Source organism: Primulina tabacum, chromosome 12 (assembly GCF_025594145.1).
Source record: "Primulina tabacum isolate GXHZ01 chromosome 12, ASM2559414v2, whole genome shotgun sequence".
NCBI lineage: Eukaryota > Viridiplantae > Streptophyta > Magnoliopsida > Lamiales > Gesneriaceae > Primulina > Primulina tabacum.
The window spans coordinates 1,087,116-1,101,921 of record NC_134561.1 but is presented as its reverse complement, the minus strand read 5'-3'; the positions used below and the strand labels follow the sequence as shown (position 1 = coordinate 1,101,921).

General features: G+C 36.5%; 2 protein-coding genes across 7 annotated transcripts; both read left to right on the top strand.

Moving 5' to 3' along the window:
• The first annotated feature begins 3,214 nt into the window (after positions 1-3,214).
• On the top strand, positions 3,215-6,587 carry LOC142521148 (PHAF1 protein At3g51130-like). 6 transcript variants are annotated; one of them, XR_012814085.1, is made up of 15 exons: positions 3,215-3,396; positions 3,541-3,623; positions 3,964-4,038; positions 4,175-4,242; positions 4,326-4,431; positions 4,534-4,594; positions 4,696-4,862; positions 5,008-5,070; positions 5,394-5,441; positions 5,517-5,630; positions 5,718-5,828; positions 5,908-5,984; positions 6,074-6,178; positions 6,255-6,313; positions 6,480-6,587. XR_012814085.1 is itself a non-coding variant. In XM_075624372.1 (15 exons), exons 1-14 carry the CDS (start codon positions 3,303-3,305, stop codon positions 6,300-6,302), a joined length of 1,200 nt encoding a protein of 399 aa, XP_075480487.1. In that variant the 5' UTR covers positions 3,215-3,302; the 3' UTR covers positions 6,303-6,313; positions 6,486-6,587. The 6 variants fall into 6 exon arrangements, 4 of the variants coding, with proteins under 4 accessions (XP_075480487.1, XP_075480486.1, XP_075480485.1 ...); XM_075624372.1 differs by having other exon boundaries at positions 5,718-5,808; positions 6,486-6,587; XM_075624371.1 differs by having other exon boundaries at positions 5,718-5,808.
• Positions 6,588-13,183: 6,596 nt separating this feature from the next.
• On the top strand, positions 13,184-13,708 carry LOC142521274 (uncharacterized). Its single transcript, XM_075624502.1, has one exon. The coding sequence runs from the start codon at positions 13,184-13,186 to the stop codon at positions 13,706-13,708; it is 525 nt and encodes a 174-aa protein (XP_075480617.1).
• Positions 13,709-14,806: the final 1,098 nt, after the last annotated feature.

Below are 14,806 nucleotides of genomic sequence, written 5' to 3'. Positions count from 1 at the left end.
CGCAGTACAGTACATATCAAAACCAGTTTATTTCTCATAATCAACAAAAGAATCGTCTTTACAACTTAAATACCAAAATAAACTGATTAAAAATGTTTTAATAGTGCGAAAGCGATAAACATAAACTAAGCCTTAAAACTTCTGGAATAACTCCAGATCTTCTATCATCCCCAAAATTTCTCTTGCTCCTCTTCATCCATTTGCTCTTCGTTCTTATCTGGGTGGGGAGGAAATAAGGGGTAAGTATTTTGGGAAATACTCAGAAAGTGGAGGTCATTCGAGACATGAAACAACATATACATATACTTGAATTCAAATTTTACGTAGCATATCGTAACTTGAATAATAACGAATATTCATACTCATAATCATAACATGTCATCACATTTCATACTCGTATAGCATACTTGATTAGCACTGAAAGTCATCTCATTTTCATGGTTTCCTGATACCAGTCTCCTATATGTTAATCCTCTAAGGAGTGAGGTGCCAATATGTTAATCCTCTATGGAGTGAGGCCGTACAACGGTTATCATCCCACCGTATAAGGGTCATAGTTCGGAAATTCTGTCCCATATTCAATCGAATCCTAACAGTGCTTTGAACATATAATTTGACGAATCTTGAAGAAAATATATCATGAACAAGGAATTATGCTCGAACAAACTTTCAAAAACTGAAGGAAGATTCGTACACAAACTATAATTTCTTTAAACGCAAGCACACTTCAAATAACAAGTGTGGCAAACAAAAATCCACTTACGAAATAATATATATATACATAACAAAAGCGCACTTACGATGGACAAGTGTGCAAATTATAGTATAGCAAAAACCCACTTACCTTGAATAATTCGAAAAAAAGAGAACTGGTGATGATAGGATTTCGAAACTGAGCCTGGATCTGGACTGCTGCAGAGCTTCGATACTCGGAACACTAAAAGAGCAAAGTCTCTAAAATTCCTAGGGAGAACTAGTGAGAAAATTTCGAAAATGTGAAGATGTGAATTTCTAATGGCATTACTCTCTTGTTTATAGGGGTTGGCTGCTATCCTGATAGTGTATTATTCTCGCGTTTGAACTTTGAATCAAACTTTAAATCTAGGATAATTATCATATCTTATCTATGATACTGGATAATTTCGAAATCTATATATCAATTCCTTGGATATATTTTCAAAATATTCTCTTATCCAAGCATGCAAAATTTCGAACTTTGTGTCTAATTCCCAATATTCGGTAGATCTTTATTTTCCCGTACAATTAAATCCTTGCTCTTAATCCCAAAAATTTCCTTTAGTCTTTTCGAATTTGTGGTAAATTATCCCAAAAATAATATTTCCCTAAAATTCTGGTAGGCGAACTTTTAAATTTTTCTCATGCCTGCATTTTTTTATCGTGCATAATTTTTCTTATCTCCATAATTTCGAAAATCTTAATTAAATACTCCAGGATTTCGAAATTTAGGGATCATATTATCTTCTTGCTTGATCTTTATCCAGTTATTAACATCATATCAAATCTTAGATATTTATCCGGTATCCATATCATATCAATCTTAGATCTTTATCTGGTATAATCTTTCCGACTTTGAATTTATATCTCAAAAATTACCTGCTTATATCCAAAATTCCTTATTTAAATTCTTATATCTTGGTTTATTTATCCCAAAATTAGGCTTATCATACAAATTCTTATCTCCTCAAGAAAAATCGGGGTTTCAAAACTTCAACTGAAAATGTATTCTTCCTATAATGCTATAGGACAAGCATCGTCCACAGCACCTATGCTAAGGTTGTGCCATGAACTTCACAAATCTGTAGCCAACAAGGCACAAGAGGCAAGAACAAGAAATATGGTGGTTTGTTTCTTTCGATGCTTCGTCGAAATCATAAAGAGCTGCAATAACTTGTGATTACTCTTCAATGGTAGGAGATATAAGACATATTTATGGTCTTTTTACAAGGTTTCCATAGATTTGCAGTCAAACTACAAAGAAATAGAAGCTGAAACAACAATCATATTTTTGAGAAAGCAAAGAAATTTACCTTCGTCTGATTTGGTGTTCACCTGACTCAGATTCACTTGCTTTCCATCTTACCAAAACATTTGCTACAGTTGTCTCACTTTACTTTTATTTTGCAGGGTTTCATTGTGAAGATGGCATATTGTTGAGATTTTTTTTTTTCAACTTTTGTTCTTACTGTAATGGATTGGTGTTCATCCAAATCAGTTGTGTTTTTTAGTTCAAATTAAGGTTTTTTAATTTCTGTCCTACTGCAATGGATTGGCTCAAAATAGGGTTTGAATAATTTGAATCGAACCGTGATTTTGAGCCATTTCGAGGTGCAGTTTGATTATGCTCGAATTTGTCTAGGGCTCCAAATTCAGTTCTAACAAAGATAGAGCCAAAATTAGTTATTTTTCAAATTTCGGAGTTTGAATATCTTCTTATTTTTCAAACTCGAACTCGAATACCTCTGTTTATCCAGCTCGTTTTGATTTGTTAGCACCCTACTACTTTTGAAGCTTTCATTAAAGTCTCAGCTCTTTGTTTCGTTCTCTTCATCCATAGCTATGTAAAATAAAAAAAATTGGCTTCATTTTGTTTTTGATTAATGGGTTGCTAAAATCACATTTCTTGTGTGTTAACCATTCCTTCATATTTCGAGTAACAGCTTTCTTCATGTTTCAATTAATTGCTTACCTACCTATTCTTTTTCCTCTTTTGTTTTTCATTGCCACATCTCTTCCTTTCATCATCATTGCAAGAATGTCTAATCTTGGATTTCATAAGCTGATAAATTTTTTTTGGGTGGATTACCAAAATAACAATCATTACGTGCTTTTTTTTTACGAAAATATCACTGGTTTTTATAAAACAATGAAATTGATACATCTGTTGCGTTTTGATGACTATTTATCTATGAAAACGCTATATTTATTTTTTTATTTATAAAAAACTAAATATTAATTGACAAAAACTTGTGTGAGACGGTCTCACGGGTCGTATTTTGTGAGAAAAATATATTATTTGGGTCATTCATGAAAAAAGTATTAATTTTTATTGTGAATATCGATAGAGTTGACCCGTTTCACAGATAAAAATCCGTTAGACTACGTATACTCATATTAAATTGGTTAGATTATCATCTATTGTGGATTGAATATGTAGCTTGACGCAATAGTTTTTATCAACTATGTTTTTGACATTGGTATGTATCTTATTTAGGCTACCCAAACACGATCCTGCCGTCATCCTTGTTCATCACTCTCCCCATTCATTTCCCATCGGAGCCAATATGCAGAGAAGTCGACGCAGGTGCAATGGCACCGCCATGGGCTCCATCGTGATCGATCTCCGTCCTGGTCTTGGCATCGGACCTTTCTCTCTCGGTAATTATTTTTATCAATAATTATCGTTGGCCCAGGACTAAATTTTCAGGATTGGGACACAGTTTAGGTTTTTGATGCTCGGTTGAATTTTTTTTTTATTGCAGTTGGCAAAAATATTCTTGATAAATTCTGTTCATGTGTCAGGAATGCCCATATCCGAAGCCTTCGCACAAATAGAGCAGCAGCCCAATATTTATGATGTTGTGCAAGTCAAGTATTATGATGAGGTTTGGCTTTTCTGATTTGGATTTGACTTTATATTCATTGTATCAGTCTTTGCGTTCATGTGTATATCTATGTCTGTTTTTCTTCTTTTTTTTCTTGTACTTGTCAAATTTAGGACCATCGTAGCTTTACGATACTCAAATAACGAGCCTGATGGCATAAAATCGAAAAAATCCTTGCATTTATATTGTAAGTTCTGAGTGTACGCTCTTATCAAAATAATCCCTGATGTCACTTGTAAAATTCCAAAGTCCTCCAGAAAATGTATGTCTGTGACGAACTTCCAGCATAATATCTTCTAAAATAGTAATGAAGCCTCTTAATTTCATCCCTGTTTTCCAGGATCCGTTGAGGCTTGACATTGTTATTAGCTTCCCTGATCATGGTTTCCACTTGAGATTTGATCCTTGGTCACAGGTAGTTTTCTTGAAATTGATTATTTGTTTGTTCTTTATTTTGGTTAAAGAAATGGTTTTTGTGTCGTTGTTAATATATAAACATTTTAATAGTAATGCATTTAACATGTCTTTATTTTTGTCGTTTAAACTATCAGAGGCTGCGGCTTGTTGAAATTTTTGATGTCAAACGTCTTCAAATGCGGTATGCCACTTTGTTGGTTGGGTATGGACTTGTGCCTCTATACTTTATATTTCACCATTCTTGTTTAACAAAGTCTTGTCTGACATTCAAGTTTTTACTTCCAGTGGACCATCTACTCTTGCTACTTTTGTTGCTATCTACGCTCTTTTTGGGCCAACATATCCTGGAATTTATGACGAAGACAGGGGTGTCTACACTTTATTTTACCCTGTACGTGTGGTTGATATCTGAACAGATCATATTTTTCAGTTCTTTTCACATTTTGTTCTTCCAATTTTATCTCTTGACAATGTAAATTTCTTGGTTTTGCAGGGCTTGTCCTTTGCTTTCCCAATCCCCTCACAATATGCAGAATGCTGTCATGATAGGGAAGGTATTCCTTTTTACTTCTCCGATCTCTTTATTTATTTGGACTTATACCCAATGAACGACGCTAAATGGTTCTTCATTCTTGCTCCTCCACCAATTTGAAAGCTGAACTGCCTTTGGAGTTTCCAGATGGCACGACTCCAGTTGCTTGTCGTGTCTCTATATATGATGCTTCTACAGATAGTAAGGTTGGTGTTGGAGCATCAATGGTCAAGGCATGTGTACCTCCATTACCAGCTCACAGCCTCTACATGGAAGAAGTGCGAGTGAAGGCAAGCATTTTCTATTGTCATTTGCATTTCGTGGCTAATCTATTCATAAGATGTCGAGTAACTGCTACATGTAATCAATTTGTGTTTCAGCGTACTTTTGGCGTTCAGTTTGATGAAATGTACCCTTCACATCTCTGTTTTGCAGTTAGGGGAAGAACTGTGGTTTACAGTTGGTGGACAGCGCATTCCTTTTGGTGCATCACCACAGGTCTGACATTTTGAAATAAATGCTATGCTATGGATTGCCTGACTTGTCATTAACTTTCGACTTGCTTACACCATATCTCATAGATAATTATTAGTCATTCATAATCATGACCTTTGTTGCTACTGCTGATTCTTCGTCACTAATGGCATTAATACATTCATGTAAAGAAAATTGATGTCAGAAGCTGATTGTCTTCTCTCTTAAACGGGCCTCTGTTTTGATATTTTTTATTTATTTATATGAGATTATGTTGATGCCATTTTCATCTGCCTACATTCATCTGCAGATGGCATGTATTTCATTCCTCTTCATTTCTTATACAGGATGTTTGGACTGAATTAGGGCGCCCCTGTGGAATTCATCAAAAACAGGTAGTGTGTGACTTCATTTTCTCATGAACAATACTGCTCTTGGTATCATGGTAATTATGTTCGTGGGTGATACAGGTAGACCAAATGGTGATTCATTCTGCATCAGATCCACGGCCACGGACGACTCTATGCGGTGATTACTTCTACAATTATTTTACCCGTGGCGTGGACATTTTATTTGATGGACACGTGAGTTTTTTCTTTACAATTTTTTTCACTGCCAACTGCATGAACCTATGAATAAGATGCTGAAAGAATGTTTTTGGCAATTTGCAGACTCATAAAATCAAGAAGTTTGTGCTGCACACCAACTATCCTGGGCATGCAGATTTCAATTCGTACATGAAGTGCAACTTTGTGATATACAGTTCCGACTGTTGTTTTTTGGTTGATATATAAGTTCATATTTTTGGCTGTAAAGGAAATGGATGAAACTAAGCTCTATATTTTTGTTTCATACTCTCAGGCAGCGGGTCGTTTGATCAGGATGTGAATGCATCGAAATGTGCTCTCACACACAGCACACAGTGGGAGCAAGTTAAGGTGGTTGCATACTACAGTTTGTAACTTTGTGTTAAGTCGGACAGGGTTACGTCTGTTCAACTGAGTACCATATGTGCGGTATTCTGCAGGAAATTCTGGGTGATCGTGGTCGTGCTGCCATTCAAACTCAAGGCTCCACCAATAATCCTTTTGGGTCTACCTTTGTATATGGATATCCACATATTGCTTTAGAGGTATATCCTGTGTCTTGAACTTTATGGTTTTCCTGTGGCATTGTTGACATTTTTCTCCTGATTCGAACTTGCACAGGTGATGAAGAATGGTTATATTGCTACCGTAACTCTTTTTCAGTCCTGAGCATTGCACAGGTAAGTCGATATCGTGAAACTTGGTGCTATTCGTTACACGTTTTAAAATTTCTCATCGCCATCGCTTTTTAATCCAAATGAGGGAGCAAGTGATTCTTCAATTTTCACATCACGACTGAAGAGTGTTTGCAATCTCTAAAAACTGTGATTTTTCATTTTTTGGCAGTAACAGGTAAGGATTTGTGCTTTTGTACAAAAAAAGTTGGAACATTGTAGTTTGTCTTGTGATTGTAAACTCTATGTTCTTTGTAATTATCCTATGTAACTTCACTAACTTGTGTCGACTCGTTCTTTCATTCTTTAAGTTTATCTTTCGCTTCGAAGTACCATATTTTTTAGCTTTAATTTCTTAAATAATTTATTGAAAATTAAATATTACTACCTATACTAAATATTCTCTAAATAATATATCAAGTTAAATATCTAATTCACTGAAAACACATGATCCTAAAGCATGGATCATGTGGAGCAGAAGCCATATTTTTAAGCAATTGTGGATGGAAGATCATAAATTCAAATGACACATATCTCGGGATATATTAGGATCCAACGTCCATCGATATAAAACGATCACAACCGTGATTTTTCATCCTCATCCTTTTATGACAAGGGTTGTTTCGTTATTTCCAAAAAATAAGGGGTAAGTTCCGAATTCGGCCAACGAGGCTACGACGATAATTTGGGAAAGTTGAGGGGGGGTTTCAAAATTATTCTCCAAGCTCAGGTTGGGTGAATATGCCACCATGTCTCCCTTTGCCCTTGTCAAGGTCCAAATTGTACTTCTCATCTCTCACCACATTCAACACTTCTTCTTGCTCGGCCAAAAATTAGCACATGCACAAGTCATCCATTAAATTTGGTACATGCATAACAAAACGAGTACTCATAAGTGTATGTATAAATCTATCTAATATTTACGATTTTATGGTACGAAAAATCGGGTGGGTTGAGTTCTTGGTCACTCTTTGATTGATCGGCCTACTAAAAAAGTGTTATAATCGATCGCGATGTTGTTACGCTTGATGACTGATTCGAAAGAGTCGTTTTATCTGATTGAGTTCATCCATGTCTAAAAAAATTAATATATATTATAATCATGAATTCGATTATATTTTTGATGGTAATGAATTCGATTATATTTAATATAAGATAAAATCTCGAATTTTTTTTTTAAAAAAAAATTTCGAGATGGGATATAGAAATGGTGAAGAGTGGGCTACATACCTTTGAGGAGTTTGGCTTGATGAGAGGTGATGGTGGCAGCAAAACCACGAATGACATTGTATGCATATATCATCGCATCTTCCGCCGCCTTCTTACTTTTTATTCCAAAATAAACAAATTAACTCGTTTTAATTAATATTATAATAATTTTTTAGTATTTTCAATTTTATTTTACCATACAAAAATTATACCATTAAGTTATCAACCATACGTATAATATTTGAATATACAAAGTCCCGTCCCGACGTGATCGATGATCGATCCCACAAGCATGCGTGGACATTTGCTCGCGTTAAAAAAAAATATTTAACGTCAAATTTTTTTAATCCGCCTAATTTTGAAATATTAGCTAACCCCGCAAACAAGAAAGTGGATAAGATATGATAGTCATGGAAATCAACCTCGGAAAGACCGAAGACAAAATTCTGAGGCAACGTTCCTCGGGACTTTTCCCTTTAGTTGTTGGTTCCGACATATACACTACATAGTTTCCGTGGTTGGTGATTCTCAGCGGATGATGGAGATCGAGCTTCCGATTTTGCAACTAAAAATGCCAATTGCAACACAACAAAACCAAATAAAATAATCACACCACCTTTCGTCATATTTTCCTCACTACAAAATGAATTAGTTTTTTTTTTTTTTTTTTTTTTTCAACTCACGTTGTTGCTCTATGTATTTAATTATAAGTAAGTCTCTTGTGAGACGGTCTCACGAATCTTTATCTGTGAGACGGGTCAATCCTACCGATATTCACAATAAAAAGTAATACTCTTAGCATAAAAAATAATATTTTTTCATGGATGACCCAAATAAGATATCCGTCTCACAAAATACGACCCGTGAGACCGTCTCACACAAGTTTTTGCCATATTATATATTTTTATTGAGGTTTAGTTATGTTTTTTTATCTTTCCTTTTTTGGGATTTTGTTGCATTAAATGAAAGGGGTGTTTGGACTTTATGTTGTATTGATGTTTGGTTTCTTTATTGCTATTTTTATCGGGGGAATCAAGTGGTTAATGAATTTTTGAGTTAAAGAAATGAAAATTAAACGAGGGAAATGGAATTAATGAAGCAACATTTGGCTGAGACATTAGGGGAATTAATTAACATTTATAAATGATATATTAATCGGATTTTAAAAAGTTTTTTTTTAATTTTTGGATCTAGCGGTGAGTTTGGTACGTAGTTACAATCTTGACTCTATAACATCTTAATCATATATAATTATATTATCGTAAATATACGAATCACTACTGTTTTCATCATTTTAGAATGTTACAAAACATGTGTGTCTAATTTAAATCGTCTTTTTGTCTTCTAATAGGACTAGTATTTGTCCTAAATATGACTTCCATATGTGACGTATTTTTAATTCTTCTCTGACTTCATCGCTACAACAAAAATGATTTTTCGCAGCGTAGAAATATGTCTTTTGGTGCGGGAATCACATGCTGCACGATTAATTTTTTTTAAAGTCGTATGTTATTGACAGAGCGCAATGCACGTTACAGAAAATAAATGCAACAACTCAGCAGGTGAGCTTGGCGGAGAAATGGTGAGGGGAATTGGACAACTTTCTATACTTCGTGAGTGTAAAATTTTAGGTTAAAATATTAATAGCGTACATATGATGTGCACTGTAAAAAATAATATTGGCGGCGTATATTTTATACACGTGTTATTTATATAAGGTTATATGCAGTTCATTTATAGGCGCATGCTGTAAAAATAATATATAGAGCGTGTTTTTTATGCACGCCGTTATTTCAGTAAAGTATCTTCAGCAAATCTTTAACATGTACATCAATCACTCTGTCCTTCTCAGGATCAAAGTGTCTCTTTTTTGCTTCACAGGGTGAGATCTCGGAAGGATGTTCAAGTGATGCTCCGCTATCAGGAGTGAGATCCCTGTCAATTCCTGCTCGGACCAGGCAAAAACATTAAGATTTATTTTTAAACAATTTATCAAATTAACCCGAGTGGATAAGTCAAGGTCTCGGGCCACCCGGATCTCCTTGCCTGGCCCAATCTCCACCACCTCCTGCTCTTCCTCTGCCACAAATTGTACATCTCCCTTCTCCACTACCCTCTCCATCTCCCCACCACTCTGAACTTTCTTCCCTTCCTTCCTCGCCCTCTTCTGGTCCACCCGGACAGCCTCTACATAACACTTCCGGGAGGAAGACTGATCTCCCCGGACTTCTCCTACTCGGTTTCCCACTGAGAATTTAATCTTTTGATGATAGGTGGATGCTACAGCCCTTAGCTCGTTCATGGCCGACCACCCCAAAATTATATTATATGATGACGGGGCATCCATCACAGTGAAAGTAGCCATCACCATCTTCTTCAGCTCCCTGGCACCCAAATTCAAAGGCAGAACAATCTCCCCCTCTGGATAAACAGCATGGCCAGCAAAGCCAAAAAGTACCGTGTCCATAGTCTCCAGCTGATACCCCTGCAAATCGATTTGTACCAGGGCATCCTTGAATATAACATTAACAGAACTGCTCGAGTCCATGAAAATCCTCATAATTTCATAGTTCGCTATCCGGGCTTGGATCATCAGGGTGTCATTGTAAGGAAGGTTCACACCCTTGAGATCCTCGGGACCAAAACTAATAACTGCATCATTCCTCCTTACTCCATGCACCTCCATACATTCCCTCCTGCCTCTTGACTTCCTCGCCCAATTGGAATATCCGTCCGTAGAGCCTCCAGATATCATGTTGATTACCCACAAGACAGGGGGTGAGGTCTTCTTCCTCTCACGCTCTGGCTCTCTTCTTCCCCTCGAGGCACTTCTAGAATCCTCCCGAGTACTAGGCCCCGGCTGCCGAGCTGTCCAGGGAGGGAACCTCGGCTTCTTATTAGGTTGATTGTGTCCCTGGACAGGGGACGGGACATAATCTCTCTTGAGGGTTTTGCAATCCTCCGTGTTATGATAGCACACCTTGTGAAGGGTGTAAAATCCATTCATCTCAGGCATAATAAATTGCTAAGGTGGGGGCAAGTCCCTACTACACTCTTGGACCTCCCTGTCCCGGATAATCTTCAAGGGCACATGTTGAGAAAAATGCCTCTGGTAATTCCTTCTTGATCCTCTCTTTTCGGGCTTAGATGCCCGGTCTCCCCTTTCTCTTCTCCCTGCCTCTCTCTCTGCTTATGTTCTTCTTCCATATTAATGTATTTTTCCGCCCGGGCCAGCAAATCCTCGAAGTCCCCAGACACCTTCTTTGTTAATGAACGAAAAAACTCACCCTCCTTCAACCCTTAGGTGAATGCAGTTGTCTTAGTCTCGGTGGCACAAGTGGGGACATCCATGGAAACTCTGTTAAAACTTCTGATAAAAGCCCTTTGGCTCTCTTCCGGGCTCTGTTAAACTTTGAAAAGACTAAATGCAGTCTTTTTGTACTTTTTCTGCTACTGAAATGGTGTAAAAACACCTTCTGGAAGTCCTCAAAAGAATGGAGACTCTGAGGGGCCAGTCCCTCAAACCACCTCTGTGCCGAGTCAACCAGAGTAATTAAGAACACTTTGCACTTGATTCTGTCAGTATAGCAGTGCAACATGGCCATATTCTCGAACCTGGCCAGGTGTTCCTCGGGGTCTGCGTTGCCATCATAATCTTTAACTTTGGCAGACTTGAAATTACCGGGAAGAAGTTCCTGGACTATAACTTCAGAAAACGGGCATCCCTTAATAACTACCCGGGAACGACTCCTACCCTCCATCTGCCTCTCCAACATCCTCATCTTCAGCCTCAACTCTTGCAACTCCTCTACCACAGTCGGGGAATTGGACCCAACACTCGACTCTCTTTCTTCCCTCCCTGCTTCCTCCTCCCCCACCTCCTGCTTTCCCTCATGTTCTCTTCCTGCATGTGTAGCTTGATGAGAAGCATCATTCCGGGCTACGACTTTTTCCACTTGTTCGGATATAATCCGAGCCAACTCCTCTGGGGATAAGGTAATGACAGGGGGAGGCCCTGTAGGTGGAGGACCACCACCTTGTCCCGAAGTAAGTGCACCATCTCCAGGAGCCCGGGAAGTGTCCTGATTAGTTCTTCTGATAGGAGTCATATCAACGTCTTAGACTCAATTCCCCACAGACGGCGCCAATGATGATATATGGGTGAATCGGGTATAAGATATGTAGGCAATCCACCGGATGATGAAGATAATTTTGTGTTTAGGAAATTTGAGTAAGGATAATGGCTTCAATTAAGACCTGCAAACAAGGAAATGAACTCGTGAATGAGCGCCAGAGGGGTGTCTGGCATGACCACTCCGATGCTTAAGTCAGCAGGTGAAGAAGAAAAGCAAAGTAGCTATATATGTGATGATATACGTGAAATGCTTAAGAATTCAAAGTTCCGGAATCTGTAAATGAGAAATTTACCATTCTATTTATAGGAGGATATCTCATCATTACCTTGTTTTCAATTCTCACATGCTAAGTATGGTAGGGCATCTGCCCATACCCTGTGCTTCTTATGGCTTCTCTAAAATGCCAAACCCATGCTATTCTGACAGATTAGATAGCTCATACCGATACACTCGAGTGTGATGCGCTTCTCGAGGTAACCTGGGTAGAAGTTCCCTGGAGCTTGCATGAGGGCACATGCGCTCGATTGCGGAAGAAAATATCCCGGGCGTCCCCATGCCCGGCTACTGAAGAAAATACTCTGCATATTGACTCTGTTTTGGGATATTCAATTAGTATTCCGGTTCATCCATGACCCGGGCCCTTATGAGAGTATTATGGATGTTCACATAAACTCCAGTATGTCATTTTCCTCTTCTTTATTACATTTGCTTTCTGCCTCATACTCTTCTTCCCCAACACTTCCAGCTGCACCCATGCAACAATCCAAACTCCAGGTCTCACATGATTTCAATATTTCGTTAAGCTTCAAACCTCTAAAAGTACGTAATTTATTGCGAGAATTATAATTAATTTTTTTTTAACTTTGAGTCATGCTACAGTATTCCAACCCTGCCAAATAAAGTGGCAATATATATATATATATATATAGATATATAAATATATCTTATATAATTATAAAAATAGTGTAACATCCAAGTCACAATCTTATATAATTCACAATATTCCATGCTTTTCATTGTCATTTGTATTAGTTTTCTTCCGATTTGTTTATTAATTTATTATTATTTTTATATACTACTTGTGAAAAACACTCGTTTTTCAATTTATATTTTTATTTATTTAAATATATAATTGCAATCATTTGATGGAAGTTTTATTACAAAAACATGGTTTAAAAAACGTCATAAATTAATGATGAATATAACTAACTTTGAAACTCTTACCTTGTTTATTTTAATTTTAAAAAAAATTAATATTTGTATAATTTTAAAAAATAACATTTTTCAATATTATGAGTTCGATTTTCTCTGAGAACACTAATTTCCCGGACAAATCTACCGCACATGATTTAACTAGTGTAATTTATCCGATTAACATGATTTGCAAACTACTGTGTTATCTGAAATTTACCGAGTATGCACCGAAAATTAGGACCCTTTGGTTCCATTTATATTATCCACAACATCACTAAAGTAGAGAAAAAGTTGTGTAAGCCTCTCCCCAGCAAGCTCCTCTAGATCAAGATCAACAATGGCTCCGACTCCTACAATATTCAACAATAACAACGTCCAAATCCACTCCGACGAATCCGAAGCCGCCCCGACATTCCGGCCGCCGTCGTCTGCTCGCCGGAACATTATTCCTTCATTCGCAACATTTAGCAGCACCACTAGCACTACTCCATGTACTAGCCCTCCCCATTTCAAAGGAATCCCATTTTCTTGGGAGAAGATCCCCGGAATCCCCAAGTACCAAGAATCCCACAAGAGTTCGAAATCGACAAGGAGCCTCCTCCCTCTCCCTCCGGCCGGGAACTCCGTCTCCGCCGCCGCCGCCACGAAGAAAGATCCATTTCTCGTGGCTCTAATGGAATGTTCCAAGGATGATCATGGCACAGATTTGGGCCATTTCTGGAAGGGTAGCTCCAAGAATTTCATTACAAGGACTCTGAGCGACAGGTTTGGATTCATAAGCATGTATGGCTCTTGCAAGAGAGGCTGCGCCGTGTCGGAATCCGTTGTTTATCTGCCCAGATCAGCACGATCCAGTACTTGATTAAAAGATCAATGGTAGTAATTAATTACGAAAAAATCTATGTTTTATGTGATTATCTATCAGTTTAAATGTTAAAAAAAAGCATAATATAGCTCATATAGATGATCAATATATCGAATAAAAGAAAAATCAATTCTCCTTTTCAAAAATTTCTGGGCATTTTTCGTCGGTTGTGAATTATTATGTATTAATATAGGACCAGTCGAAGTGGCTCGTCTGTAGTTTATAAATCTTTATTCGAATTAGAATATATAAAGTCAGAAACATTGTTAATTAATGTATATATCTATGATTCTGTTTTTGTAATTGACTGCATTGTGTACTGAAAATTACGGTATAAAAAAATATTATATCGGTTTCGTATCGAAATTTTCGATACGTATAACTAGCATAGCGATCATATCGAGTACTCAAATTTTCGGTATACCGTACTGAAATTTTCAGTATATATAACTAGCATACCGATTATCTCGAAATTGTATGGTATACCGAGATTTTGGTGCGATATCGATATATATCGAAAAAAATCTTATTTTTCTAAAATTTTATAAATTTATTGTTTAAAAATATTGTATATTTTTAAATTTTTATATATTGTTTTCGTATTCCGATATATATCAAAATTTTCAAATTTCATACTGTTATCGCACCGAAAAATTCGGTATCGTTACTGTATGTACAGAAATCTTCAATATATCAAAAATTCGATATTTGTTCTCTTCTTTAATTATTCGTTTGTTGATATATGTGTATATATATATATATATATATATATATATATATATATATATCACGTGAAGTTATTTGGAAGATTATCCATGTGAGACTTGCAGTTGAGTTGAGAAGTGTTCACTGTAGTAAGTGTGAAGGAAAATAATATAAATTTCCTTATATTTTATTTAATATATATTATTAGAAAATATCAATAAAATATTTTTTTATGGACCCAATTAAGTGTTTATTGTTTAAATCCGAAAACTTTATAGTGTCTTTTGTTATTTTGTTTCCTTGTGAAATTTCAATTGTAGTTTTTTATATTGTTTATCTTGCAATTTGACATTTTTTTTACGTGGTATTGATGTGTCTAATGTCTAATGT

What these genes read in the sequence shown, in the direction of transcription:
- LOC142521148 (XM_075624372.1), top strand. Translation starts at nt 3,303, where the DNA reads ATGCAGAGAAGTCGACGCAGGTGCAATGGCACCGCCATGGGCTCCATC. An exon ending in GTGGAATTCATCAAAAACAG is followed by an intron (nt 5,442 to 5,516) that starts GTAGTGTGTGAC and finishes TGGGTGATACAG; the next exon opens with GTAGACCAAATGGTGATTCA. An exon ending in ACATTTTATTTGATGGACAC is followed by an intron (nt 5,631 to 5,717) that starts GTGAGTTTTTTC and finishes GGCAATTTGCAG; the next exon opens with ACTCATAAAATCAAGAAGTT.
- LOC142521274 (XM_075624502.1), top strand. Translation starts at nt 13,184, where the DNA reads ATGGCTCCGACTCCTACAATATTCAACAATAACAACGTCCAAATCCAC.